Source organism: Dermacentor variabilis, chromosome 10 (assembly GCF_050947875.1).
Source record: "Dermacentor variabilis isolate Ectoservices chromosome 10, ASM5094787v1, whole genome shotgun sequence".
Classification (NCBI taxonomy): domain Eukaryota; kingdom Metazoa; phylum Arthropoda; class Arachnida; order Ixodida; family Ixodidae; genus Dermacentor; species Dermacentor variabilis.
The window spans coordinates 23,731,669-23,759,537 of record NC_134577.1 but is presented as its reverse complement, the minus strand read 5'-3'; the positions used below and the strand labels follow the sequence as shown (position 1 = coordinate 23,759,537).

Genomic DNA, 27,869 nt, shown 5'->3' with positions numbered 1-27,869 from the left:
GCTTGTAATGAATTCGCAGGTGCTTCATTTGTCACCCACATAATAAGCTGCGCTTCTGCAATAGCAAAACGACGACCTTTGCCGTGTGAGCTGTATTGGTAATTTTGACGGTGTTCACAGCGCACACATACTGCGAAAAAAAAAAAAAAAGGACAGGCAGATTGAAAGAATAGCAGCTTGGGCTTGTTGGTTTTCCATCCTGCTGTTAACAGCGCAAAATGTAGACAAGAGACGAGACAAGAAGACACCACAAGCGCTTGTGGTGTCTTCTTGTCTCGTCTCTTGTCTACATTTTGCGCTGTTAACAGCGAGCTTGAAAGAACGCCGACTTCCAATTATCTTTATTTTCATGAGAGGCCAGAAATATTTACAATGGTGTTAAGGAAGCAAGGCAAGGGAGAGCGACTGATATTACATACACCCTCATTTGAAAGGACTGGATTTGACACAAGTCAAAATATTATTTAATATATCCGAGGTATTGGAGTCACACCGGCTCCTTTTTCAAGGCTAAGGCTCCTCAGAGCTACCAGTGCTGTCCACATCCTCAGTCGTGTTTCAAGCACGCGCCCACCATTGCCTCAAAACCCGGCAACATATTCAAACTCATGATACGACAGTGCAACGGAGGCTTCACTAACGCACATATCCCCCAGCTTATTTATAATTTTAGTCTCGATAACTTCGCGAGTCAGCTGTATCCTATGCTTTGCCATCACTTTATTAAAGAGAGGAGCGCAACCAAAGTCGTGACAGTGAATCCCCAAATGACCCTTCTCGTTCGATATAGTCAGCGGCGAAGCGCCTGATGGTTTTTCAAATAGTATTTAAATTCCATTTTACAATGAACATCTTTAGGAAACCACTTGGGAAGAGTAGTCGCAACAAGAGTTCTCGCGCTAATTTTTTTTGGTGCGTCGAACAGTTTAAAATTTCGGCATAGCCCACAACTGTTTCAAATTTCGAGCCTATAAATACTAAATGCTTATGCTGCCACAAGATGGCGCTACTGCGCAAAAACTTCAAGGATATATTCAGTTAATGTACTCGTTGAGTACGTCCATGCACTCGTATATAGCGTCCACCCAAGATGGCGAGCTTTGTGGATTTCTTCCACAAGGGAAAGGTAAATAATGAATTGCTTTTGCTTTACGAGCACTGTGCGGCTAATTTTTCCACCTAAAAGCGTTTGTGATCCGCAGATTCATCTGTTGTTGCCTAACATTGTTGTGGGTATAGCTTTCGTACACAGTTATGGAGGTTTGTCCTTGCGGCTGCTTGTGATGGCACCGTCCGGAATCGGAGAAGGATGTTTCGTGGGCTGCTCGTTGACCTTTGCCAGATTGCCTGGCGGCAGTTTTGGAGAGTCCTCCGCCTTTATTTACACAGCAATAACTCGCCACCCATTCTGAGACCCGCATCGCGTGGTGCCGCATCCAAGGTCGAAACGAAGTCGGCAACGAGCCCCAACACGCCCACTGCAGCCGCGCAGCTGCTTAGCAAAAAGTCGTGGTCGCGTGTTTAGAAGTGAATGAACCCTGTAGCATTGTACTGCATGCTGACATTTTTTTTTTCATCGTTCCTATTGAGTTAGCTAGATGACAGTGACGAAGTAGCTCCCACGCTTACGTCGGGCTTTCATGGGCTGCGTTGAAAGCAGCCCTGACGCGACGTCAAATTGAATCAACATCTGAAACTTGCCATCAAGAATTCAGGACTTTCACATCGCCCTCGCATGTTGCGATGCTCCTCGCAACCCACTGCTCTGTCACCATAGCAGTGTTTGTTTTATACTTCGCAAATTCTCGTAGCGTCGTCGTGTAAGTATTCTGAACATCCACGGCTGCGCCGTGATTCAGCTGTACGATGACGGACGAATGCATCGTTACCCCCGTTCGTAGTCGAGCTTGCAGTTCCCGATCCCAGCTGTTTTAGGGTGCCGCAGGCACATTTCCTTTTTCTAAACGGTCCGAGAACGAACGGTACGGTGCTGATTTCGATGTCGTGGTCTGTCGTAACAACCTCGCTAAGCGACTCTACGTGAGGAGTTTTGCGAAACGTAACGTTCCAGGCATCCGGTCGTGTGGCACGTAGACGTAAAGATAAAATTCAGTATATGAAGAAAAAGGCTCGACGACCAAGATCGTCGAAGCCGCGTCTTTTTCGTTTTGTTTTTCTTTCTGCTGGAAGGTTCCCGTACCGTGTGACGCGGCGGTTTTTGGTTGGCAATATAATAAGAAAACGGCGAAAGTTATATTCGGACGTTGTTTGTTGACGCTGCCTGCTACCTGAGGCAGACGCGTCTGCTGTTACCGAGGCCAGCGGAAGGGCCTGTGAACGGAACGAGCACCGCCAGATGATCGGAAGTGGGGATGTGGGGGTAGTAGTAGGACGCGGAAGTTCGGTTCCAGGTTTTCGCGCGTGCATTCGGCGAACAGTGGCGTCAGGAAAGAGAAAGAACAGCAGGAGAGGAAGTTTAATATCGTTCTCGAGGCTCGGCGGTTTAAGGCGCGATAGCTCGCACGTCTTTCCGTGGTGCCGGAGCTCCTTTCGCATCCGGCCTCGCGTTCGTCTTTTCGATGTCGCGAGCGCCCCGTTGTTTTCTTTTTGCGTCGCCGTCTGCTTCCGCCGCGACTGCTGTGCGACTCGTTTACCTACACCTTTCGTTCACGGAGCGCACCAGGTGTAACTGGGAAATGTCGCTGAGGGTCAAGTTTACGGCGCTGGCGACGCGCAGATCAGATAAAAGGCTCGCGCGCGTGCCAGCGGCGGTCGACGCCGTGAGCGATGACGCAAGACGATAACTACGTCTCCGCGGTCTCTGGAACGTGCGGGCAGGGCTGGTGTCAAGGGGAATACCCCATTGGCATGCAAGCCTTTGAATTGTCCTTGCTTTTGCTGTGAAATCAAGAAAGTACAGAAGTACAAGGGGCAAAATTTTTCGGCTGCTATGCTACGCATTACAGTGAGCTCTCGTTACTCATGTTTCTTCAGGGATTGTTGCTGGAGTACCTCTCGGGTCCTCATAGTGGCACACCCTGTCTGGGATTTTCATTAAAAAGAAATTTTGTGCAGATCCAATGCACACTTGGTACCTGTGTGAAGGGAAGCTTTTGTGAAATGGTTAATCAAATGCTATGAATTTGCACATTTAATTCCTGCGTCTTTAGCGTAAAGAGAAATGGCACATGCGCATGTGCTCTTGTGCACCCGTGCTGTGCAATGTGACATGTGGCGGTCATTTCAAAGAGCTATAGTTAGCATTGGCGCAATGCTGCTATGCTGAGGGACCAATGTTTGATCCCGCTATTGGGCGCGTAATTGAATTTTTCTCTTTTAAAGTGTGACCTGTTCGGCAAGACAGAAGCTGCACCCAAGCAGTCATGGTCAGGAAAGTACGGGAGCATTCACACAGCACAGCTTTAAATGAAAGTCAAAAGCGTTATGTCTCGATCTGTACTTCGCCTTTTAACTAGGGCTACAAGGCAGCATTTGCCCATTGCCAATAATGCCACACGGTGCAGAATGCAGGCAGAACAAGTACTCAGTTGTGAGGGATGTAGCACAGCATGTGCTGAGGCTCATTCTGTACGAGTGTACGAGGATGCACAAGGTCTTTATTATATTCACACTGTACAAGCGCATGCAGGCATGTGTGTTTACCTTGGTTGCCGGGGCTCATGGTATGTGGTTTTCAGTGATAAGGAAAACGTGGCTGGGATAATGTAGTGATTGTGTTCTAATTCTTTTCATGCTTTGTCATTGGTCTGTGCTTACGTTATCACCAGAATCGGCCAGCTGTGAGCAGTGGGTGATAAGGGAATTGAATTTGAGTAAAAGGAATCGCTGCATTATACCAGCAAAGCTTCGGCCACTTCATTGCAGAATTTCTTTCATTGTTGCAGCATATGTTTCAAAGGTCATACCAAAGCTTTTAGGTGCGTGCACTTGCTCAAACGTGGGGGCTGTTCAAGGATCCCCTGTTGTTTTCGTGGCAGACATGCTGAGGCAAACAAGACCACATGCACTGATATCGCTGTTATCACACTAGGCTGGGCAGCGCGGTATCAGTGAGACCCAGATAGTGCAGTTGTTATTGGGCTGTGGCCCGTTCTTGCATCTATTAGGTCACACTAAAGGGTTAGTACATGCTGTGGCTGCCATGAAAATAGTGTTGCAAAATTGTAGGGGCCACCATTCTCATCACTGGAGTTTGCTGGTTTTTGCATGTTGAAGCCCATGGTTACAGGGCTTTGTTGAAAGCCAGATTTGTGTTCAGTATGACCAGAGGCAACTACTGGCAAGTGGAGCACCAGGGTGCAAAAGCTAGCATAATGTAAAGGCCGTAGTGTAGAAGCTTAAAGGCTGTAGCTCTCTTTACACTTCTGCCTTTACTTGCTAAAGGCCTTTAACCTGCCGTGGTTGCTTAGTGGCTATGGTGTTGGGCTGTTAAGCACGAGGTCGCGGGATCGAATCCCAGCCATGGCGGCTGCATTTCGATGGGGCGAAATGCGAAAATACCCGTGTGCTTAGATTTAGGTGCACATTAAGGAAACCCGGGTGGTCGAAATTTTCGGAGTCCTCCACTACGGCGTGCCTCATAATGAGAAAGTGGATTTGGCACGTGAAACCCCATAATTAAAAATTAATTTAAAGGCCTTTACACTTCTGTGGCAGGCCTACAGGCTACAACTAGTGAAATGAAAGAGCCTTTAAAAGGACACTAAAGAGAACATTAAATGTATCTGTATTTGTAAATTGCCCTTTTACATTACCAAAAAGGCCCCTCTAACTTAAGAAGACCCTTAGCGAGCAAGAAAGAGAGATGACAAATACTAGTGGCATCACTACCTTGAGAGCTACCTCACCAGCTTGTTGTAATTTCGTGGATCTTAACAGTTTCTACTGTGGCCTAGTTACCACATTTGCCATACTGTAAGTCACACCCCCACTTTTAACAGCTTTTGAAGAAAAAATTGGCATATAAGTTGCACCAGTGTATAAGACGCAGCTATTATAACTCGGTCAGCATGGTAAAACGCAGTTGTCCATGCTTGTACGCACATTGCAAAGTGCCATAGATACCCATTTCAGGGCACCATATATTCCCAAACAAAATTTTTTACAAGTCGCAAGTTCCATCAGAAAAAAAGTTTGACCAACACTTCTCTTAGGCACCAAGAAACTAAAATTTATCGCACTTCATTTGAAGCTACAGAAGGCCTCGTCCTCTGACGCAGTGAATAGTTCTGTTACTTTGCCTGCAGCATTGGTGGGTCTCTGTCACCCACCTCTAAGTAATGTTTACTGGACGTTGTAGGCACGTCACTGACACTGCTTCTGCGATGTGGGGTTCTCGAGACAAAAACAACAAATGCGCTTATTGGAAAGTATTAATTAATTGTTTTTAATTAATGAACTTTTTAATTGTTGCTTGAATTGCATACATATTAATTACAATGTTGTAGGGCACCTCAAATAACCTCCGAAACAAACATTTATTTCGTGCTGAAGTGGTCTTGGTTGTTTTTCCAAGAAAAAACAAAAGCCCACAATATATGCGAAATACAAAAGTGCGCAATCGCACGCCGCTACTCAAGCGCGTACAAGCAACCATTGAAAGATATACGGCTGCATTCTCTTATCGCCGCATCGTACAAGGCTCCGCTACCCTTATCACTGCGTCAGCAACGTGTTCTCTTGATGCCGCGACCATCACATAGCATGAAGCCCTGTGTCGAGCTGCCGCCGCTAGTAAAGCCGTGTATCCGTGGCTCTTGAGTAGCGGCGCGCGAACGCGTTTCTATTTCATATTTTGGATGTTTCGCGTGCTTTTGTTTTTCTCTGAAAAACCAAAAAGGCAAAGCTGAGCACTAAACAAATGCTTGATTCAGAAGTCATTTGAGGTGCCCTGCAACTTTGTAATTGATATGTTTGCGATTCAAGCAACAATGAGCAAGTTCGGTAATTAAAAGTCATTAACTAAGTAATACTTCGTGATGAAAAAAATACTGGCCGAAAGTACATACGACTATGGCTACTATGCAGTCAGTACGATTTCTCTAGAGCTCTTGGGTATGTTTAAAATCTTGGTTTAAGTTAACTGCGACACCCTGTATATACATATATACAGTGTTGCTGCAACTACATGTTGCGACATTGTATAAGACGCACCAATGAAAATTTGAGGGAAACAAATGTGTCTTATATGCTGAAAAATACAGTAATTTTTTCATAAGGACAGACTACACATTGTATTCTGAAAGCTAAACAATAAATTTAGCAAGTTTCGAGAACTTTTACTGCGCTTCAACAAGAAAATACTTTGAAGTCCATGGCGTCACACTGATATCCAGCACTGCAGGTGTGGCATGAAGTTTGGAACTGGAAGTTCTGCCTTGATTTTCTGCTCCAGCAACGACCTATAACTGCAAAATAGTGTTTCTCTTTAGTGGTCCTTGACATGGTTTTTGAAGTCTGTTTTTGAAGTTAGGCCAACTGATATATTGCCTGTTGTGCCTGGTATTGTATACTGTTGAAGCAGTCTTGGGCTGATAATTGTCTAAATCAGCAGTTTTTGAATAACATTTAAGAAACTGCCACATGTACTTGGGAATTAGCAGATGGTACAGAAATCCCAGATCGCAGATTCCGAGGCTTTTCCAGTGCGCCGGGAGGACTGTGATGTTGTGGGTCATGCCAAGGAACAGTAATGGTTCTCAACATTCTGGGTTCTTTTATTTCCAGCAAGTGGTAATGGATGCTATTCTTCTTTTTCGATTTGATATCAGGAACATAGATTTTGCGCAACCTTTTCAAGATGTATACAGTCGTATTTTAAGCGTAAAGCTTTCTACAAAGGCTGCCCTATGTCGACACTGGCTAGGGCATTCTATGCGATGTGAAATATCATTGCTGTTTACCTTTCCCCCTTATAACTTTATTTGACTTGCGTCCCCTCTCATCCCATATAATTTTTACCATAGCCTTACCATAGCCTTTCCATTTAATCCGCATTACCAGCTAACCAAAATCTTTCATCTTTCTTTAGCATCCCATCGTGTTTTCCCCTCCCATGCCACTACATTGAGTTCGCTTTAGCCATAGACCCAGCACATGCGTGAAATCTGCATGCCTGCCTTCCCTCCCGTCCTCCCTCCCCAAACAAATCTACCTCTCTTCTGACGATCGGTCAGTCATCGGTGCAGACGTTCCGGCCAAAGAAGAAGTTTGAGCCGGGCACCATGCGATACTCGCTGCACAAGCAGGCCCAGGCTTCTCTCAACTCGGGCATCAATCTGCGTGATGCGGTGCGGCTGCCTCCGAGGGAGGACATGAACGACTGGCTGGCTGTTCATGGTAATGTGCTTCAGTTTCGTGTTGTGCTATTGCTGTTCTCTCTTGTCCACGTGGAAACGCTTATCATGCTTTTGTAGTTGATGTTCAGGCTTGGTGAAATTATGAATAACTACTCCTAACTGCATTAGCGTGTACAAAAAAGGGAGGGGGGGGGCACAGCAGCAGAAGTATGCACAGAGTGCATGTCACTTTGCTGCTCTGGTATAAATTCTAGGACAACAACAACAAAATAAAGGAATTGTTATTAGAGTCATAGGCGGCAGAGATCAAATGGCAGTGCATATTTGAAATTGTTATTTTTTAAGTTTCAGTTCATTCTTTATTCAATGACAATGAATATGTAACCGATAGTATGCAGACAAGGGTCCCAAAGTCAGTGACTGCAATGGGACCCTTGTTATTATTGTTATTGGTATTTGTTAGATTATAAGGCATTCAAGATTATAAGGTGGAAGGTGCATAACGTGGTATAGAGTAGCTGACGAATTAGACTCGGCGGTGGGGATTGGCCGAAATACCGAATAACCTGAAGCCTTCAGAATAATCGGTGTAATCGGTGCACACTACCGAGAAGCCGCATCATATGGCAAAATATATGCTGCCATGAAGCCACCACTTCGAGGTGAAAACTGTACCCTGCCTTTACCGGTAAACTTTTCTAATAATCGGTGTGGGTTAAACGCACAATAATATGGTACTCGAGGTTTGCAATGTGGGCTTGTTGGTAACGCATGTTCAAGGGGTGTATGATAGTGCGATTAAAAGACAGAACAAAAGAAGACACACGGGGATGCACACACAGTTAGCACTGTGTATGACCTTGTGTGTCTTCTTTTGTCGCGCTACTGTACACCCCTTGACTATGGTACTGCCTCACCTGCCCATGCTTATTAGTTGTTACAGTTGTGCTGCTGTCTAAAATCTCGATCGCCAGAAATGTGGCGTTGCTGCGCCATATCGGAATAGTGACTGAATCTATCAGCCTCACATATAAGGCGAGGGGGTGACTTCGATGCTAAGTATTCAGGGAAAGAAAGCCTTGCCTTATATTCGAATAAATACAGTATTAACAGTGGTCCACTGGAGCTGCAGAATGGGTACCAAGGAAAAGGAAATGCAGTTTAGGGTTAGAGAGAAGTGGATCGTGTGATGAAAAAAAAATCTATTGTGCCGAGGGTACTCATAATTGACACAGAACAGGAGTGTTTGAAAATCACCACATGTAGCTTTTGTACTGCACTGGACTTAAATAAGCTAAGGTGGTAAACTTTGCCACCGTTGTCTGAGTGAACTTTCTCTTCTAGCGTTTGCTTATTTCGTTGCCTACCCACCAGTCTTGTGGCCTTCCTAATCACAATGAACCCCTCCTCTTGTGCACTTATGTACTGTATGCACATATTTAATCTATTTGTGTGTGTGCTTTTGCATGTGCATATTTTACATGTACAAACACCTACTGATCTTCACGCCTAATTATTGATCTACCACAAGATTGCAACATTGAAACATAGATGTATATGTGCTACACTTCCAGTGGTGGACTTCTTCAACCGGATAAACCTCATCTATGGCACCATTTCTGACTACTGCACTGAGGAGAGCTGTCCCAGAATGTCAGGGGGCCCAAAGTAAGTCAGCCTTCACTTTTGTAATGCTAAAGTATTGAATGACTATGAGGAGTATGGGTGCTCTTTTTTTAATTTACCCAGTGCACGAAAGGTGAGCGTGATATTCAAACAACTGTTGCCACCTGGTGATCAGGAGAGGAAGCAGATTGTGGCTGCACAGATTGCAATCTACAAGTACAGCTTGTGTAGAACTACATTTTATGCTTCATGGTGATGTCTTTTCAGTCTGTAGCTGTGCTGCTCCAATTTAGGTAATGGAGTTTACACATTATGTATACTGTTTCGTGTGTTGCGTGTGCAGTAAGGTAACGAAAGAAAATGTTGAAATATTCGATGAAAATGAATGTTGTAGCTATAGTGCACAGCGCTGCCATTATTGGTTTTGTTGAGCAAGCTACAATGCCATCAACAAGGCATACAACATCAAGAATAAAGCCAGGATAAGCCAAGGACAGCCAGCATCCTCCTATTCTGTGTTATAGTGACTTAGAATAATGGCCCAGTGGAGCAGATGAGAGAGTTGATGTTGTCTTTTGCTCTGAAACAATCGGATTGCACCACTGTGTCACTTTCCAGTAGTTGCATATATGCATGTCCACATCGTGTTATTTTTATAACGTGTTTGTATCAAAATGTTTAATGCCGTCAATACGTAAACATGGTTTGTGAATGGAAACAGTAAATGCTGCTGCACATACACAAGGCATAGAGTTGTTGCAACTGAGAGTAGGACTGAAGAACTCTCCCAAACAGCAAAATGTCGCAATTGCAAGGCAGTACAGGCGCTTAGCATCTGGTGTGAAGTAAAAATGTGGTCTCAACAGCACATGTTGATGCCCTCTTGTCATTACAGCCTGTAATGGATCTGGTGTAAACAATGAAATACTGTGAGCCAGCTTATTGAGGAGTGAATGTACGTGCATGCTAAGGGTGGGTAGTAAATAGCAACTTTAATTCGTACCAGTTCCCTTAAAGGTGCATTTTCCACTGTGGTCTTCTGTTGTATATGTAAGAAGGTCCTTTCGAAGAAAGGATCTCCTTCCCAACATGTGCCAGAACTGGTGCTCATACTTGAATCTCTATGTGAACACCACCCTGAAAATAATGTGCTTTCTGAAATGTAACACCTTCTCAACCCCTTACCATCTTGCATATTTAAGTTTTTCTTTTTATAGACAAGTTAGCATTGGGAGCTGGGCTGCAGTAGGTGTTTCTGCACGACAACTGTTCAAGCTGTTTGCTTTAAAATTCTCATTTCATCATTAACTTAGAAATGAATTCACAGTAATTACACTACCTTACTTGAAGTTGCCTTCAAACACCGTCATTGATATTTGCACAAGTCTAGTAAGTCAATCAATCAGTCGGGCAACACTTAAGAGGAAGCTTTAGCTCAGGCCCAACTCCGATGCGGCCTATTCAAACACGTAAAACGCAAAAACGTTTTTCTGAGACAACCCCTGGACCGATTTTAATGAAGTTTGTTGCATTTGAGAGAGAAAGTTAAATTCTAGTGACAGTTGGAAGGGTAATTTCGATTGAGGGCCTGAATTTTGTTAAAAATATTTTCAAATATTCGACCGTTCGAAAAAAATAGAAGCACGAAGTTTACAAATTCATAGCTCTGCATCAAGAACAGATATCGTGGTTCCGTAAATGGCATCCATTAGATAATTCAAAGCGGACAAATTCGATATGTCATTTTACATCTTACGTGAATTTGTTATGTTAGTTACAAGGCTTCTGCAAAAGCTGTATTTACATATTACTAAAATTTCTTATATTCATGTGTAACATATAAATTTTGTCCACTTTAGATGTACTATTAGACGCAATTCACAGAATTGTATTATCCTTCTTCGTTGTTGAGTTAAAGTTGTAAACTTGATAGTTTCGTTTTTTGAAAATTTTCGATTTTTGACAATATTTAATAAAAAATTGACCTAAATTGAAAATTCGAAACCAACAGTCACTAGATTTTGAGCCTTTCTTTTAAATGCAACAAACTTCGTCAAATTTAGTGAAGTGGCCGAGAAAAATCAGTTCTCCTTTTACATGTATTTAAATAGGAGCACCCGAGCTAAAGTTCCTCTTAACGTCTTGATCATGTTAACTGCCTTCATGTCATGCCGGTGGTTGTTGAACTTCACTGAGCCATTTTCCTCGAGTGCTACCCTGTCGCAAGAAGACAGCTGGCACAATCACTTTGGCTTGGCTGTGCAGATTCGAGTATCTCTGGTGCGATGGTCAAAAGTACAAGAAGCCTACCCCACTGCCAGCGCCGCAGTATATTTCGCATCTCATGGACTGGGTGGAAGCACAGATCAACAATGAAGAAATCTTCCCCGTCACTTGTAGTAAGCTGGTCTTGATCTGTTGTCATTGTGTTGTAAATTTGGGATACCTGTGGAAGGCACTTTTAAGGCCTGACCACACGGGGGCACGGCTACACATCCATGCCCGGGCATGTGGTGGTGGAAAAAGCTGCTATTTGCAGTTTGTTAGAAGAAACAAGGCCCTCACCTAAAAATTTGCTAGCAAGGTGAGTGCATTAAAAAGAAAACAGAACAGGAAGTGGTATAGAAAGTAGACTAACGGGGAGAAGAAAAGTAACATACGACTACTTGCAGTATTTACAACAGCGACTGTTAGTGCAATTGACTCTAGATGTTTTGCATCCCATGTGTGAGATCATGATTGCATGCTAGCAGGTAGCAGGCATTAAAAGGGGTAGCGCAACTAGAGAGCCCACATCAAGACGTGACAGGCCATTGTGGAATAAATGAGATTACAATTACAGGTGTCTGTGGAGGCCTCACCCCTTTGTTCACCAGCCACTGTCTAGGATTCTTTTTTTAGTAGACGCGCAACTTGCCCCTGCCTGCCTAACCACCCACGCACAAATATCTGGCACCCACGCACAAATATCTGGCATGTACAGACATGCGTGACACCCGTACATCTTCCCATGCAAGACGCATGTCACAGGCACATACTGATTCCCAGAGAGAAGAAAGAAAAAATTGAGCGGAACCTACCTGAATGGGAGCTGTCACAAGCTATACGTAGCATTATGTGGCGGTCTGTGAGGTACGGAATGTGTCACGCACGGTAATGATATGTCTGAGGGTTACGTTGTTGTATGTGTTATTTATATATGCATGAGAAGTACACGCAAATAGGTACACATACATACATTACGAACCATGCTGACTGCCACATCATAGTCGGCGTATTTTGATGTCCACCGCAGGACGATCTCCAATTAGTCCTGTCTTGTGGTAGCTGATTCCAACTTGCGCCTGCAAATTTCCTCATTTCATCACCCCAGATAGTTTTCTGCCGTCCTTGACTGCGCTTCCAATCTCTTGGCACCCGTTGTGGAACTTTACTGGACCGCCGGTTATACACCTTACGCATTACATGACCTGCCCAGCTCCATTTTTATTCACACCGCTCACTTCCTGTGTGTTAACATTTCACCTAACATTTTTCGTTCCATCGCTGTTTGCATGGTCCTTAACTTGTTCTTAAGCTTCTTTGTTAAGCTCCAAGTTTCTGCTCCGTATGCTAGCACTGGTAGAATGCAATGATTGTACACTTTTCTACGACAGTGGTGAGCTCCCAGTCAGGATTTGGTAATGTCTGCTGTATGCCATGTAATGTTATGTATGTTTTAGACAATTTCCATTCAGGGATGTTCTGCTTAATTTTTAGTATAAGGCTTAGGCATTTCTCTCCTACGTTTAAATGCTCCTTTCTACACGTGGCATATGGGGAATGACAAAAGTGGACGTGTGTATAGAGTGTCTACTGCTGGTGCGCGTATTATTGCGGATATCAGGTCATTTGGCACTCTACTCCGGATGGCAGTTCTGCGCGCACAGCGGGGCTAAACTGTGCATACTTGCAGTGTATTTGAAAAAGAGTTTTCTGGCTTCACATGGAATTTTCCAACTGACTAACCATGTAATACTATGCATTTAAATTTCATTGTTTGAAGCAGTTCAGTTCTCAGAGGCTTCTCAGTCCAGAGCTTAGAAGTTTGACTAGTGCAGAGGCACGTAAACTGACGCGGACACTAGCAAGGTGCATATGCTCTGCCTCGTGTGGCTGAGCCTTTAGGAGAAACTCTCCATAGGTACTGTTATACTGGTAAATTATTGTGAAACTATATTTACATTTCTTTGGTGTAAGAAGGTTCATTATTGTTGGAGAAACTGAAGGCTGAAATTTCAAACTTCATGCCCAAGGTGAATCCCAATTATGCTAATGTGACTTTACTTTCGCAGTGCTCTCGTATGTTTAGGCAGTTTCTGTGCCAGAAAAGTACTTCAGAGCTGCTAGGTTGAAATTTTGGTTACAGATTTCTCTTCATTAAGTATAGCTGTGCAAACTCATTAGTGGAAATTAAAGCTGCTATGAGCATTTAAATCACTATTAATAAGCTCCTTCTAAAGAGGAAGCATTAGCTCGGCAACTACTGTCTAAATACATGGGAATGGAGAAATCATTTTTCTCAGCAACTACTGCATAGAATTTGATGAGGTTTGTTGCATCTCAGGGTCTCTACTAACCGAGAAAAGTGGAAATACTCAGGGACAACTCGGAGAATTTGTGCTTCTATCAGGGAAAGTTAGCTGTGATTTTATTGAAAGGGAACGAAAGTCGCAGTAGTGTTGGTTCGAGTAACAGAGAAGGAATCGCAGCGAATCGTCTGTCTTTCACGATGTGCCGTTGGCTGGAGGAGTTCCCAGTGTACAGTCAGTGATCGACCTTCCGGATGCCCAATAATTCGATAAGAATGTCTAACAATAACGTATAATGTATAAGTAACGTATAAGATTGTCTCTGAAAACGTCTCTGAAATTTCGGACGCGAGAACCAGTCCGCCGTCTGATTTTCCGGACTTTCTGCCTTGACTGCAGGTCCGAAATGGCATTAATCAAAGCCACCACTGCTGCTATTGATTACCTCACCACCTCGAACCGGCGCTCTCGCATGCAGATCCACTGGCAGTTGTAGCCACCACCGCAACAAAGCTAGGCCTAGCTGCTTTTGCCGCTGTCAGCAATGGTACCGACTCCGCCTTTGTGGTCCTCGCGATTGGCTTCAAGACTCGGAAAGCACAGTGTGTTGCATGATGCCGGTTCCTGAAAGTCAGTTTGATCTCAATAAAGCAATGTTACACTGTGAAGCGTATGCAAAAGTATTGCGGGGAACCATAGCAAGCATGGGAAAGGTCAATTGTCACGGGACACAGTATGTATTCCTTAATTATACACGCGCGCACTCGCCATCTCCTGTCACAGTACGAGCACCGATATGCCTAATAAGTGTACTGGCAGGCCTTCAGAGCTTATTTGGATGTGCCTGTAGCGATTTGAGCCCTTAAGAGCAGTAAAAGGCACGCATTCATTTTTTCGAATTGCCCGATTTTTTTTTTACTTTTTCGCGGTCCCTAGGGAGTCCGAGAAATCGGACGTTGTCTGTACCACTGACCAAGAGGATGTTTCAGATTGTCTGTGGGGTGAACGCGCGGTGGGAGGAGGAGAACGTAAAGGACCTATGCATTGAAAAATGAATGGGAAAGGAAGCATGCCGCTGTTTCTTTGAAAGATCTTGAGCTCAAAAAATTGCGAAAGGTTGGCTGACACCGAGATGCAGGTGTCTCCCATCCAAACCAAAATAAACTCTTTAAAGCAGTGAAACGAAATGCTGAGGCATTGTGCGCAGGCTGAGAGTATGTCAGGACAGTTGAGGTTGACTTACCGGGTGTTGTGAGAGAATCTCACTTGTGAGAAAGTTCGGGCCTCATACCAATGAGCTTGCTATTAGTTGATAGAAATAGCTCATACTCGAAAATATTTGCTTCTGTATGCATCTCTTTTTTATTCGTACTCGAGAATGTTCGACGCGATTTGAAATGGCTTTTACTTTTTTTTTCAAAGATATTTTATTCGCTGTGCATTTAACTAACCTTCTGTTTTCTTTTGGAATAAAATAAATGCTACTCCTTACTATTCAAACTGGATTAAGTCGTTATTAAAATTTTTTTAACATGCTTGCTAGAGAGTGGCAGCATCGGGCGACATGGTGTCAGCCCGTCTTGACATGAGCGAAAGTTCTGGGTCACTCAGGGAATTTTGCAAAGGCACTCAGGGAATTTGGAAATGTATACTCAGTAGACACCTTGCATCTAAAATAAAAGGCAAGGTCTGGTGACTGTAAGAAATGGATTCTTTTATTTAGGCCATCAAAAAAAAAAAGTTGAAATTGAATAATTAATAAAAAAAGACTTGTGTCAATTTATCAGCAATAAAATATGATATCACAATCCTGTAAACTGAACCTACTAATATATCTATATCAGACAGAATGGATTTATTATATACCACTCTGAAATATAGCACTCATTTGTGAGTAGGATTCTTGCAAAGCCCTCATAAACTTCATAACAGTTTCACGTAAACTGTAAATTCATACATCAAATTTGATTAAATAATATTGCACGCCAAAAACGACACGGATATGAGAGAAGACGACACACCAAGCGCAAACTTTTAACTAAGTTTATTGTACCACTGAATCGATTATTTATACATGGGAAGCAGTGTAGACCGCGCATGCGCTTTCCTTTTCTTGTAAGCGCATGCGCGGTCTACACTGCTTCCCATGTATAAATAATCGATTCAGTGGTACAATAAACTTAGTTGAAAGTTTGCGCTTGGTGTGTCGTCTTCTTTCATGTCCGTGTCATTTTTGGCGTGCAATATCATTTAAGTAATGGATCACCAACTTGCCCGGAATGCTGCTCTCATCAAATTTGACCACTTTAAATGCTTTTAACGGATGCAATTTACAGAACTGTGATATCTATATTTAGTGCAGGGTTATGGATTTGTAAACTTCATCATAAATTTTCTTTAGATCTACTAGTGTACAGGAATTTTTGCAAAACTTCCAGGCCCTAAGTAATTCTTTTTCTCTCTTCTGTTTTTTTTTAAACAATACTTTAGAGGCCCCAGTGAACAGGTTTTGCATGAGGGATGGGCTATTACAGTAAAGTCAATTGTTATACAGTTGGTCGTTCGTTGATTTGAAGTCGGGGATACTGGAGTGGAACACAACATCGGGGGGAAGGCCATTTTAAACGTATTATTACTTGACAAAAAATGAAGAAAAGTGCACAGTGATGTGAGTGGATGATGGCAGGTACACAGCTTTTCTTGGGATTAATGCGCTGAGTGACAATGGGCTGTTTTGATAGCTGGACTACGAGGTGATGCATGATAAAGCTTGGAAGTGTGTAGACAAGCTATGATATGGCATAATGAAAGGCTTGTCAGGTTAGCATGTGACTTCAGTGATATGTGACTGATGAGTTATCTAAGAAAATGAGTTGTACTGCGTGGTTTTGTACAAATTCGAGGATGTTATTAAGGTTGCATTGGTGAGAGTCCCGAACAGTGCATTTTCCTTATAGGCTCACTACAATTTAACTTTCTCTCTCAAATGCAACCACTTTCATTCAAATTAGCTTGGCAATAATCACATAAAAACATTTCTGCATTTTACATGTGTTTGAACAGGGAAATCGGAGTTGGTCCTGAGCTAAAGATTCTTCTTAACCCCTTTACTGCCTTGACAGTTGCAAAAAAAATATTTAAAAGAGGAAAAATATACAGCAAATCTCATTGTATAATATTTTCTTGTCAAAAATGCAAGATACTGAACACATACACATGTGCAAAAATTGCCAGAAATTCACTTGTTACCTCATCATCGGCACCAGAGGATGCTCGTTGTGATGCGAGTTATCATGTCATTGGCTGTTAAGAGGTTAAAATGAACGAGCCTGATTATTGGATATTGGGGCCTTACTGGAATTAGCTTCTTATTAGGAATGAAAAAGACTGCACAATATCCAATTGTGCTGCACAAAAAGCAGCACAATATCCTCCACATTCCTTCATCGAGGGAATTTAAAGAGATAACATGTCATGCATGTTTTTAATTTGGCTTGCAGCGGCTCTTCGTGTGTCGCTTACCTACACTGGATCAGTTTGTGCTGTCGTGCCCCTTAATGCCTACTTCACTGCAGCCGCATTCACTTTTACAGATGTCCCGTTTCCCAGGAACTTCGTGCCTACATGCAAGAAGATCTTGGCTCGGCTGTTTCGGGTTTTCGTGCACGTCTACATCCACCATTTCGATAGGCTTGTTGCCATAGGAGCGGTATGTACCTTTGTGACACCCATGTAACAAACACATATATTATTTAGGGGATTTTCTTTTATGTTATCTTCTGTGGCCTTTAAGGGTCCCGGAGTTGCTTGGACATATTAAGTGCTGTATCCATCAGAGCACATGGCATGTGATATGATGTTATGGAAATTATAAAGGCCTGACAGGCTAGTGTGCAGTTTATTATTGCAATATGGGCACTCAAGGTGCATTTCTGCAATGGGCTTCGCTGTGAGATTCCGTATAAAGTCCAAGGGCGATAAAACAGTCGCCGCACACCGTGTGCTGTACGTGCGAGTGAAAGCGTGCAAGGGTGAGCTGGCGAACGCAGTTCGATCTCTGTAGAAGAACCGAGGTTTGGGCGAGTTGGTACTGGTTGAACATCCTTAAGGGGCAGCAGTTCAATCTCGCATGCGCGAGCGAGGAACGCGGCCCAGATGCGTGCCCTCTCCTGTCGCTTGCGAGGCAGGGGGGTCAGGCTAGGGAGGGGCGTTCTTCTCCGGCGGCTGCTAGGGTGCCTCAATGTCCTCCTCGTCCACCGTGCCTTACAGAGTGGAGACAACCGTGGCGTCTACTACGGTGTTGGCCACGGGAATCGCGGACGCCATAGTAGACGTCTTTGGCGGACGCCGTAGGGACGTGTTGCCGGTGCTCGTGTGTCTTGAAAGCGATCTGGAATGAGGCCAAAGTGCGTGCCCGCACGTGCCTCATCTTCAAAGCAATATGCGATGTTTGCAGAGTGCGCGTAGTGTTGGCAGCTTTGTATGTGCTGTGCTTTCGGCGTTTCATTCACGTTAAAGCGAAAGATGCACGGAGGTTAATTCGCTCGCGGCTGCTGCTGCACTTCCTAACTCCAAAATTTTTACAGCGAGTTTCCGCACTCATAGAGCGAGATGTATTCATGTTTACCTGTGCGCACATGACACTATGCTGGTTAATTCAGTTAAAACATGTTAGTGGGCTAGTTGGTTTGAATCCATGATGGAATGCGTAAGTGCGACTGAAAAGGACGTAGAAAAAAGAAAGAAGGGGGTTAACCGAGGGGCCCGATTTTTATTAGTCACATCATAAGAAGCCAGCAAGCACTGACACCAAGGACAACATAGGGGAAATTACTTGTGCTTTAATAAATGAAATAATGAAACTATAAATTAATGGAAATGAAAGTGTATGAAAAAACAAGTTGCCGCAGCTGGGGAACAATCCCATAACCTTTGCATAGAAAGAAGCAGACACACAAAAACATCGTTGTCTCTTTGTGTCTGTTTCTTTCTACGTCCTCATTGAGTCACGATTACACATTCTATAATTGTTAATTTATTTAGTAAGTGAATGTTTATACAAGTTTATACGGTCGATACAACTGCTATCCTTACTTCGTACAGCTATCTGCTAATCTTCTATCGCAATCGGTGCTTCGTCCTTTGGGTGCAACTGCGAAATTTTTTGAAGAGGGGCTCCTCAAAGAAGGTTGCAGATGAGAATAAAGCCTGCTGTGCAAAGTGGCATAGAATGTGTTGATTGTAGAGGACACCAAAGAACTGAGGGTGAGTTTGGCAGTCGTGAGGAAATCCAGGAGATACCAGAGGAGCCCCGACCAGAAAACCTGAGATTTGGAAGCACGACAAAAGTGCGCACCAGGCAAATGAGTAACCATGTCATCCATCACTCGTAGGGAGCACCCAACACATAGCAGAAAGTGCTTGGTAGATGCTGGGTTTTCCTGTAGTGCCTGGTGCCTCTGCTTTGCATATCTACTGTCATTGCGGTTGGTGGCCCCTGGATTGCTCTACATCTACGAGCATGTTCTTATCATTCAGCTATGTTATAAAAGGAGTGCAAAGTGTCCATAAAAGGGTAACATAAATGGCGAAACTTCTACATATTGAAAAGCGTAAATTTGTTTTTACGTGCGTGTCTATTTTCAGGAGGCCCACGTCAACACGTGCTACAAGCACTTCTATTACTTCATCACTGAATTTGACTTAGTAAGCCAAAAGGAGCTAGAACCCTTGGTAAGATGTGCGTTTCCTGATGTTTCTGCATTTGAAGCTGTGTCTGCATTCTGTCAAAAAAAAAAACATTAAATGCAACTCAAAGCACCTAGTAGACATTTTCTGTTGTGCAGAGATTTGTGTTGCATCAAAATCTATTGCACAGGCTATAACTTTTCTGCTTTTTTTCTGATGTTTCTACACACGGCATATCACCCCAACAGTGCTGTTTATATTTCCAGTGGCGTATGGGTGTCCCAGATGTGCTTAGTACGGGTCCTAATTGGGATCCTCATATGCATTTGAAGCTGGTTTTAAGATTTGACAGTTTCGTTGTATCAATCCTGTCCTGTCAGTCAAATTGTTGATACCCGCTGCAGTGTCTCTGTGGCTATGGCGATTTGCTGGCAGGCTCGGGGTCACAATTTACATTCCTGACTACAAAGGCTGCGTTCACATGGCAGCATAATGTAAAGAATGCTTGCATACCATGCTTGGAGTGCACGTTAAAGAACCTCAGCCAGTCAGAATTAGCCCAGAGGCCTAAGTGTCTAAGGAACTAAGTGTCTCTCATAATCTTCCGTATCAGCTTAGGGACATCGAACCTCACAGTTAAGTTTTAAAGAAAGAATAAACGGGGCATTGTATGTCACTTGGAACTGGTTTCACAGCTTAACACTGGCACCAATCCTTTGCATAGCTGACGCCATTCTCTTGCTTACAAAAGCACTCTTGGTGTAAGTGGTGCTTTAAAAAAAAAAGTTAATGCACTATTCTATCACTTTAGCTTGAACTCAGGTTTTCCTTCAATGTCTATCGCATTTCTCTGGTTGCTCATTAAGTCTTCTTTCCTGATCGGCTGCAGACGGAGATGACGAGGAAAGTCTGCAAGGACATGGTAATTCTGAGCCCCCGTCACAGATGAAAAACAAGAGAGACGGCACCCTGCACGGCGGCCGTTTTACTCCTCCTTGTGATGTCTGCAATTTGCTCTGCTGACCCCCCCGCCTTTGTCCGTCAACAAATCGTTACGTCCACTGGTTAACGCAACGTAGATGTCACCGTAGTTAGCGGTACTATACCACGAACCGTAACGGAACGGAAACCTCTTCTAGTCTTGCTGGCACGAACACTGCTGGTAAAAATTCGCACAAACTGAAGCGTTTTCTGTTTTCTCTTTTGTTGGCGCTTATTACAAAAGAAAAAGTGCTTTCTTCTCATTTCGCTACATGCTTTTTCATCCCTTATTGACAATGTTTTAAACACATTGACCTCCTGTGTACAGCACCTGAAGGGCTTGTGTAAATAGCTTGATTTTATTTAGTTTTTTTCCCACCTGCAAAAGCTTTTTCCTTTTCTTAGCAATTGTAGTGTTGAATTCATAGTTGGCATGTTAACAAGACATCCGTGGCATCAATGTCCACTCGTGAATGGCATGTAATTGAGGTTTTTGTGAATGTGAATGCTCATAATAAGAATGGAATTTAGCTGACATTGACTTGCAAAGCATAGTCTATAAGCTTTAGAGATGCTCTATCTAAAAAAAAATTATGTTTATTTTATGTCTTTTAATATGTAAGCTGTGTCTTACATTGAGTATCCATATATAATAATGTCTCAAAAGACGGCAACCAGACTGCTCCCCGTAGCTGTGGGTTGCATGGTTACCCCGGAGTTGCAATGTTACAATTGTTTTTGTGAACTGGAATTGCTCGAAGCCTTTGTATGTGATTCCACGCTTGCTTGCCAAGTGCCTATGATTTGTGCGCTTTAATTTGCATGCAGACTAATCGTCCGTGTCAAGACAACCGTTTTATTCATCATTTTCCATCTTTGCATTGTGAAACATTGAAAAGCAAGTAGAAAAATTTTCAACGAGCTGTTGTATGTGGCAGGTACTTGCGTTTCGACTCGTGTCACCTTGTAGAACTGTAACTGTGTGTGCTGTAAGAAAACTACATTTTGCGCAAAGAAGCTCGCTGCCACAAATTGCAGGGCTTGCGTGACAATGCATTACATGCGGCATTTTGTTTCTCAGTGTCGGGCACGGCACGTGAGCAGCTCAATCTTCTTCGACGTACATGCAGGAGCTGAGAAGATAGCAATATTTTGGTTATATACTGCACGTTTGGTTCGTTTTGCCAGCAGACGAAGAGAGCTAAAATAAATGTAAGCAGGCAGAAAGACATACATGATTGTGGCAGGAAGCTGTTCACTTGCTGTTAACTGTTATTCTTTGTATAAAAATGCCATGTAACGACTCACTTGCAGTATTTGCAAGGGGCAGGAATGCTAGAACACTCGTGTACTGAAAACTTGGTTCTCATTAAAATAGCTTCAGATGGTAAAAAAAATTAGTCCTAAGCCTTCTGCTGCGGCATCTCCCATAGGCCCAGTGTTGCTCTGGGATAGCAAGCCTACTTAGTTCCACGAACAAGAATAAAACAGGCCTTAAAAAGGCTAAGACATATATATATATATATATATATATATATGAGAATATTGATTTTGCATGCACTATTGTGTACAAATGAGACATGAATAGGCGATGACTAACTAGAACTCATTCCTTGATTTTCACTTTCTATGCTTCTGTGATTGTCAGTGTTATTTCGACTTGGGCACCTAGCTTTAGGGCCGGTGCCTTTATTGCTGACTGGACCCTTAGCAGCACGAAATTGCACCCTTAGGTTGGTGTAAGAGCGGTCCTTCTTGATAGTTTGCACTTCATTCGCTCATTGTAGTACTTCAGTATTTATTTTCTGTGAGCCTGGGCAGTCTCGTCTTTCCTGTGCAAGAACATCTGCAGCATACTGCAGTGTCGGGCATTATTTTCTCCTTGTCTTTATGGTGGGCTTTATTTGCTGGCTTTTGTGCACTGCCATGTTCCTCCTCGTGTTGGCAGGTGCACTTTTTTTTTTCTTCCACTTTACGTTTCTCTAGGGCATTCGCTTTTTCTTTCCTTAAATGGTTCCTGAAACACTTTTTATTGAAACTGAATCCAGGAGTGAATGCAATTTCCTTCAGTAAGCATATTCCCAAGGATATTTTTTTAGAAGGACCTAATGAATGCAGTGCTTACTTTCCCCATTCCCCCTCAACTCATTGGTTCTTCTCAGCTGGGCTGGTGCTGGTGGCAATTTTCTGCCTATCGTTCCTTCCTTTCTTTACTCTGTGCGGCGTCCTTATGGTAACTCTGCCAGGCTGACATCTGACAATGGTACCCCGACGAAGGAACAGTGACGGAACAGTCTAGACACATTAACCCTTTCACTACCAAGTTCTTTCTCAAGAAGGTGCGCAAACCTTAGTGCTTTTTATTCCCGCTAATCATTGCGCATTATATCCAGTTCGAAGATTTTATGCGTGCAGTTTGTCTCCTATATTGCTCCGAAATATAAACAAAAGACATCTGCTCCGAAAGAGAGACTTTCACTCGGCATGTGTAGAATGTTTGATCTCAATTAACTGGGCAGATCATAACGAAATCGTGATGCGTGCAGGAATATGTCCCAGTGCCGAAACTGAAATGCACGACTAAAATGGAGTTGATGAGTGTGGCTTGTCTTGTCTCCGGCGAGCAATGCAGAAGTCGATGTGGCCTGGACAGGTACAGCTCATCCTTTGCACTGTTAGTACAAACAGCTAGGACGAGGGCAGTTTGGGCTTGGTAGTTAAAGGGTTATTAACCATGACTTCCCCATTTCATTGGAAAAGCATCTGCATGTACATGCCCAAAAGCTCACGTGTGTCGGCTTTCGCGCGTCACAGACAGTTATCTTTGGCTTGGCTGGGGGGGGGGGGGGGAGAACAAGGCCCCCAAAAGCTGCAGGAGAAGGCAAGCAATCTGTTATGTGTGATAGTAGGTTTAGTGCCTCTTTAAAGAAAAAATGTTTGGCTTGCATGGTCATGACAGCATTGTGTTCAGGTCAGGGACGTTTTCTTACCAACTTCAAAAAATCCTCACTGCCCCTTTAAAGAGATTGACTATCCTTAAACATGCATACAGTGACCTTGTAAGAAAAGTTTTTTCCAGTAGATCTAAAGTGACCAGCCAGAGCAATGTAGTGTGAAGAATTACTTAGAGCATAATTCATGGAAGACTTCATATGTGTTTTTGTTATTCCCACGATCTTTAAATCACTGAGCACTAATGGTATGGCCAGATGGTCGCTTGAGGAACAGGTCAAGAGCATATAGCATTGCGCATTCGGGCTGGGCGGGGGTTGTAAAAGGATCCCCAAAAGGCCCAGTCCTGACATGCAGCCTGTTTTTCTTCTTTTTGTATTCTGCTCCGGAATTTTCCAATTTGGTGCCACAATTCTCATGCATAGCTGCGTATCCTTTGTTTTTTCATCTTCTTGAGTAAAATATAGAACATTGCATGTCGAGATGGTACTCTTGTCCCTTTCAGCTAATACCTGTGAAATTGTAGTTATTGATAATATGCACCCTAGTCTTCTGCGTCATAGCAACAGCAAAAATAAAACTGAAAAACAAAAAATGGCTTGCCAGCTCCTGCTTTGGGCAGATTTGAGAAAATGCAAGATTGCTGACTGTCAGCAGCATCAAGCACTTTGGCAAGAGAGGCAAACATGCAATTTCTAAAGCATAATTCAGAAAGTTTAAGGCTGGTCAGGCGTAACCTAGTACAGTGTGTTTAAAGGAGAGCCTGATAAAGCTTGACTAAAACAATTACGTGTAAAAGGTCTAAATGGGTTGATGCAGTAATGTTGTGAATGTAATTTGATTTTAGATAAAATTTAAACGTATAATTAAGCTTATTTTTATTATTGACTGTGTGTAGCTGCATTTCTTTTGAAATAAGTTTGTTGTGGCCACATTACTTTCATACTGAATGTCATATGGGGGCATTAAATGCTGTATGCTCATGACTATTGCAAATGTGTTATGTCTAACTGCTAGCTTCACTACTTTCCCTGCTTGCCGATTTTCTCCTGCCCTTCACGAGTATTCATGCTTTCTTCTGCTACTGAAACAAGTTCAATGTGTTCATAGCTCACACAAATGCTTTATTAATGTGAGTGCCTGCTTTGTTGCAATGCTTTAAGTTCGAATGAAATTTGCTTCAGGGGCATGTTTGGTTTATGTATGCTGGCACAATGCCGAACGGCATAAATTTGTTAGCGTTAGCTGAAAGCACTTGGTTAGAAAGCATGCTTTATGTTGCAATGCTTTAAGTTCAAATGCAATTTGCTTCAAAAGCATGTTTGGTTTAATTATGTTTGCACAATGCTGAGCTTCGTAAATTGGTTAGTGTTAGCTGAGAGCACTTTGTTGGAAATAATTATGCAACTTGCTGCAACTTTTTGTATAAATGTACATTTCAGAAACTTAACATACGATGCACAATGATGTGAACCGTGTCTTTCTTGTGATTATAAAAGTGGTGCTGTTGTGGTCTCAAGTTGGCACATTTCTAATGGTTGTAAATAGTGTGTTTTAAACAGAGGTCACATTTTTGTTTTTCTCGGTGAGCTGTGCGTGGAATGTTGGCGAGTGGCGTCACTGAATCATGATAACTTGTTAACGGTGTGGAAACGAAACCTGTTGCATCGTTTTATGACTGCCCAGTACCATGATGACGGTATGGAAAGTGTCACTCTGATAAGCTTTGGTTTTGAGTAGTATGTTCATGGTGGCCAAAGGCACACGTGTAAAGCACGCATTCTAGATGAAATGTCAACCTTTCAACAATTTGTGGTCATGTCATTTCAGTCTAAATCGATGAAAACATTTACATTTGCCATTTTTAACCCACGGTGAATGCATTTCTTCCTGCCATCTTTGTTGTTTATGGCGAGGTCTTCCTGTAAGGTGTTTAACTTTACACATTGTGCCCACTTGCAGTCCTTATATTGTGGTTGTACAGTTTGGCCATGCTTCTACATCTAAATAGATTCAATAGAAGATTGGCCAAGAAAGTAGACGATGAGAGCATTGACAAGTGTGGTTGCTAAATTTATGCTCTGAACTTGTAATTAGCAGTTCCCAGGTGTTAGAACAGGCGCGCACTTATTAATTTCCTTGACTGGAACTGAAGGAGTAGTTAGGTGTGGTCTTGTAACAGAATCTACTGTGTGTTGCGTGTTTCTGGTATGTGCTGAAATCTAATATAAGTGCCATTATCGTTTGTCACATTTTCCCCATTTTGTGAGCTGATTGAATGACTATTGCTTGGCTCTCGGTTGTGTCTCTGCCGTCAGTTTGCTGCCATAAATATGGTGTGCGTGAAGTATATTTTATATGCAGGAAACGGAACCGAATTTTTATGCTGACTTGTGACAGAGTATTTTTGGCAGACCAGCTGATTGAAAGGTGGCTTTGGGACGGTGAAATTCTGAGAGTGGTTGCATTTGTTCTTTCACTGAAATTGAGAGTGTGTGCGTTTGTAAGTGCATGGCAAGTTTTTAACCAGAATAAGCTTACGAGGAATGTGGATAATTATTTGTTTAGAGCACTGTCAACCCTGATATTGATTTGGTTACATTGGCGCAATATTGTAGTGCTGATGACATCTGCGAGTGCCTGTTAAACATTACTGGACAAGTTTGAGACTGTCATCTTGTTTGTGTGGCTACTGTGAAAATTGTTGCGCGATAATGTTGACATTGTGACGATGTGAAGAAACTTGTTTTATGCCCGTCAGGGTTTTCTGACATCGGAAAAGGTGCGGAAAACAAGCATTTATAAATGCAGGAATGAGCTCACTGAGGAGCTCAATACATTTTATGGAGTGAAGTTGAAGTGGTTATGCAGTGATTGCCTAAATGAGCTTGTGTTGGATGCATACTTCGTGAGATGTGGTGTGTTCTCCTCGATGATTGTGTGTCTCTTAAAGTTCCTTCAAGTGCCATCACAATTGCAAGTGTGCTGTTGAAATAGTGTGAAACGCAGTTGCTGAGTGCTCCACAAGCGGTGTTTGGTACACACTACTGTAGTCCTTAATGCCACAGCCATGTGTGACCATTCGTCGGAAATTCGCTGGGCATTTTGCTTGACTGCTGATTTGCTCACATGGTAAAGTGTGGAAATGTTGTGTCTTAAAGCCTGGTCTGGCCCTTGTGCCATCTGTCTGTCATGGGATGATGGGGTGTACACTTTACTTGCTGCTTTGGACGTTAGCACAGTGTGACCATTATTTATAGTAAACTCATTTTGGGCCATCATTGGACCAATGTTGCTAATGTATGTCCGACATTGAGCCTGCGTTGGTCTTGCATGTTGTTCTACTTGGGTTAGAATTATCAGTGTTCATCAGGAAAATGTTTATTATGTTGTACATGGATGTGCACATTTTGTCACTTTGACATTGGTATACTTTAGAATGAGAAAACTAGACTTTTATTCCCAACGAATCAGAGTAGTGAAATATGCATAAGGAATAGATTTTTTTATGTGTGTGCATGTCCTTTTGTCACTTGCAACTTACTGTTCAAACTATGTAAAACTATGCCCCGTGCTTCCCTGCTGATTAGTGGAGTGTGAGGTCAGACATTCATACCCTTATTCGTCCTGTGTTCTTTCAAAACCACATTTGCAAACCTCTTTTATCTTGCATAGCTTTTGCTACAAGACACCCTATTGTCTTTTCTTAATTAGTTGTTTCGCATCATATTTCCTGTGCACTCACTGGCTACTAACCACGGCAGGAAATTTAAAGGGACACTAAAGATAAAGGTAAGCCGAGCTGTGTCAGTATAATACCCTTCTGCAATATAAAAAAACGCTAATCTTACCCTGACAGGCCTGATTAAATCGAAAAAGACGCAAAAATGAAAAGAGGGTGGCAATGCCACCGCCAATCACCCACACCAGCTCACCATGATGTCATGGATTTTGACGTTGTCTGCTTGGGCCTGGTTAATTTTGTATCAGTAAAATGTAGTACATCATATTCTAAAGCAGCCAAAGTTTCGGGAGCATTTATTATGCCACAATGACCCAAATAGAGAAAAATGTATTCACGTCTGTGACGTCAGGCTGACGTATCCGCGCAGGGGTTCTGATGCCAAATTAAAAAAATGTAAATTTACCCTTTGTTCTTGTGTCTATCAATCAATTTCTCAGGATAAAATTAATAAAAATAGACTTTTGAAGGAGTATGTTATCAGTCGAAACTGGTTTAGTATTTTTCTATGGTGTCCCTTTAAAAGCAGAGATTTTTAAAAAATGTGCCAGACTTTTTTTTTATGCCATGCTTTCTCTATTCATACGGCACGCTGCGCTTTACTAAAGTGTATATTTATTTTACACGTGTGCACAGTTCTCACTCTCACATGCATGCATTAAAGCACTGCTAACATGTGATGTGCATGTATTTCATGCAATTTTAACAGCGGCAATGCTTCTGAGTTTCATTTGCATAAGTTTCATTTGCATGAGCAAAGCCCTATTTAAGTAGGGGACGCACAGCCAGTGGCAGTCAAAATCAACCCTGCAGCTGACGAGTAACCATTTTTTACGACTTAATGTGGATTGTATGGTTAAATGTCAACAGGCTTTGGGCTTGGTGCAAAATGTCCTTGCGCATACTGTGCAAAGAAGCCTTTCCATGTGGCTCTTGTGATCAGGAAGTGCTTCATCCTGTGTTTAAAGAAAATAAAATCTGAAGCAGTGA

The 27,869-nt window shown here is 42.8% G+C and overlaps 1 protein-coding gene across 2 annotated transcripts; it reads left to right on the top strand.

Moving 5' to 3' along the window:
• Positions 1–1,036: 1,036 nt before the first annotated feature.
• Mob3 (MOB kinase activator 3) lies at positions 1,037–27,869 on the top strand. Of its 2 annotated transcripts, none has more exons than XM_075671984.1 (7): positions 1,037–1,126; positions 7,197–7,359; positions 8,894–8,987; positions 11,211–11,344; positions 17,110–17,225; positions 19,163–19,249; positions 20,094–27,869. In XM_075671984.1, the coding sequence occupies exons 1-7, from the start codon at positions 1,091–1,093 to the stop codon at positions 20,151–20,153; spliced, it is 690 nt and encodes a 229-aa protein (XP_075528099.1). In that variant the 5' UTR covers positions 1,037–1,090; the 3' UTR covers positions 20,154–27,869. The 2 variants fall into 2 exon arrangements, with proteins under 2 accessions (XP_075528099.1, XP_075528100.1); XM_075671985.1 differs by having other exon boundaries at positions 1,051–1,126; positions 7,209–7,359.

Coding starts and splice junctions, on each gene's coding strand:
- Mob3 (XM_075671984.1), top strand. CDS start 1,091: ATGGCGAGCTTTGTGGATTTCTTCCACAAGGGAAAG. Junction 11,345..17,109: donor AATCTTCCCCGTCACTTGTA/GTAAGCTGGTCT, acceptor TCACTTTTACAG/ATGTCCCGTTTCCCAGGAAC. Junction 19,250..20,093: donor AAAAGGAGCTAGAACCCTTG/GTAAGATGTGCG, acceptor GATCGGCTGCAG/ACGGAGATGACGAGGAAAGT.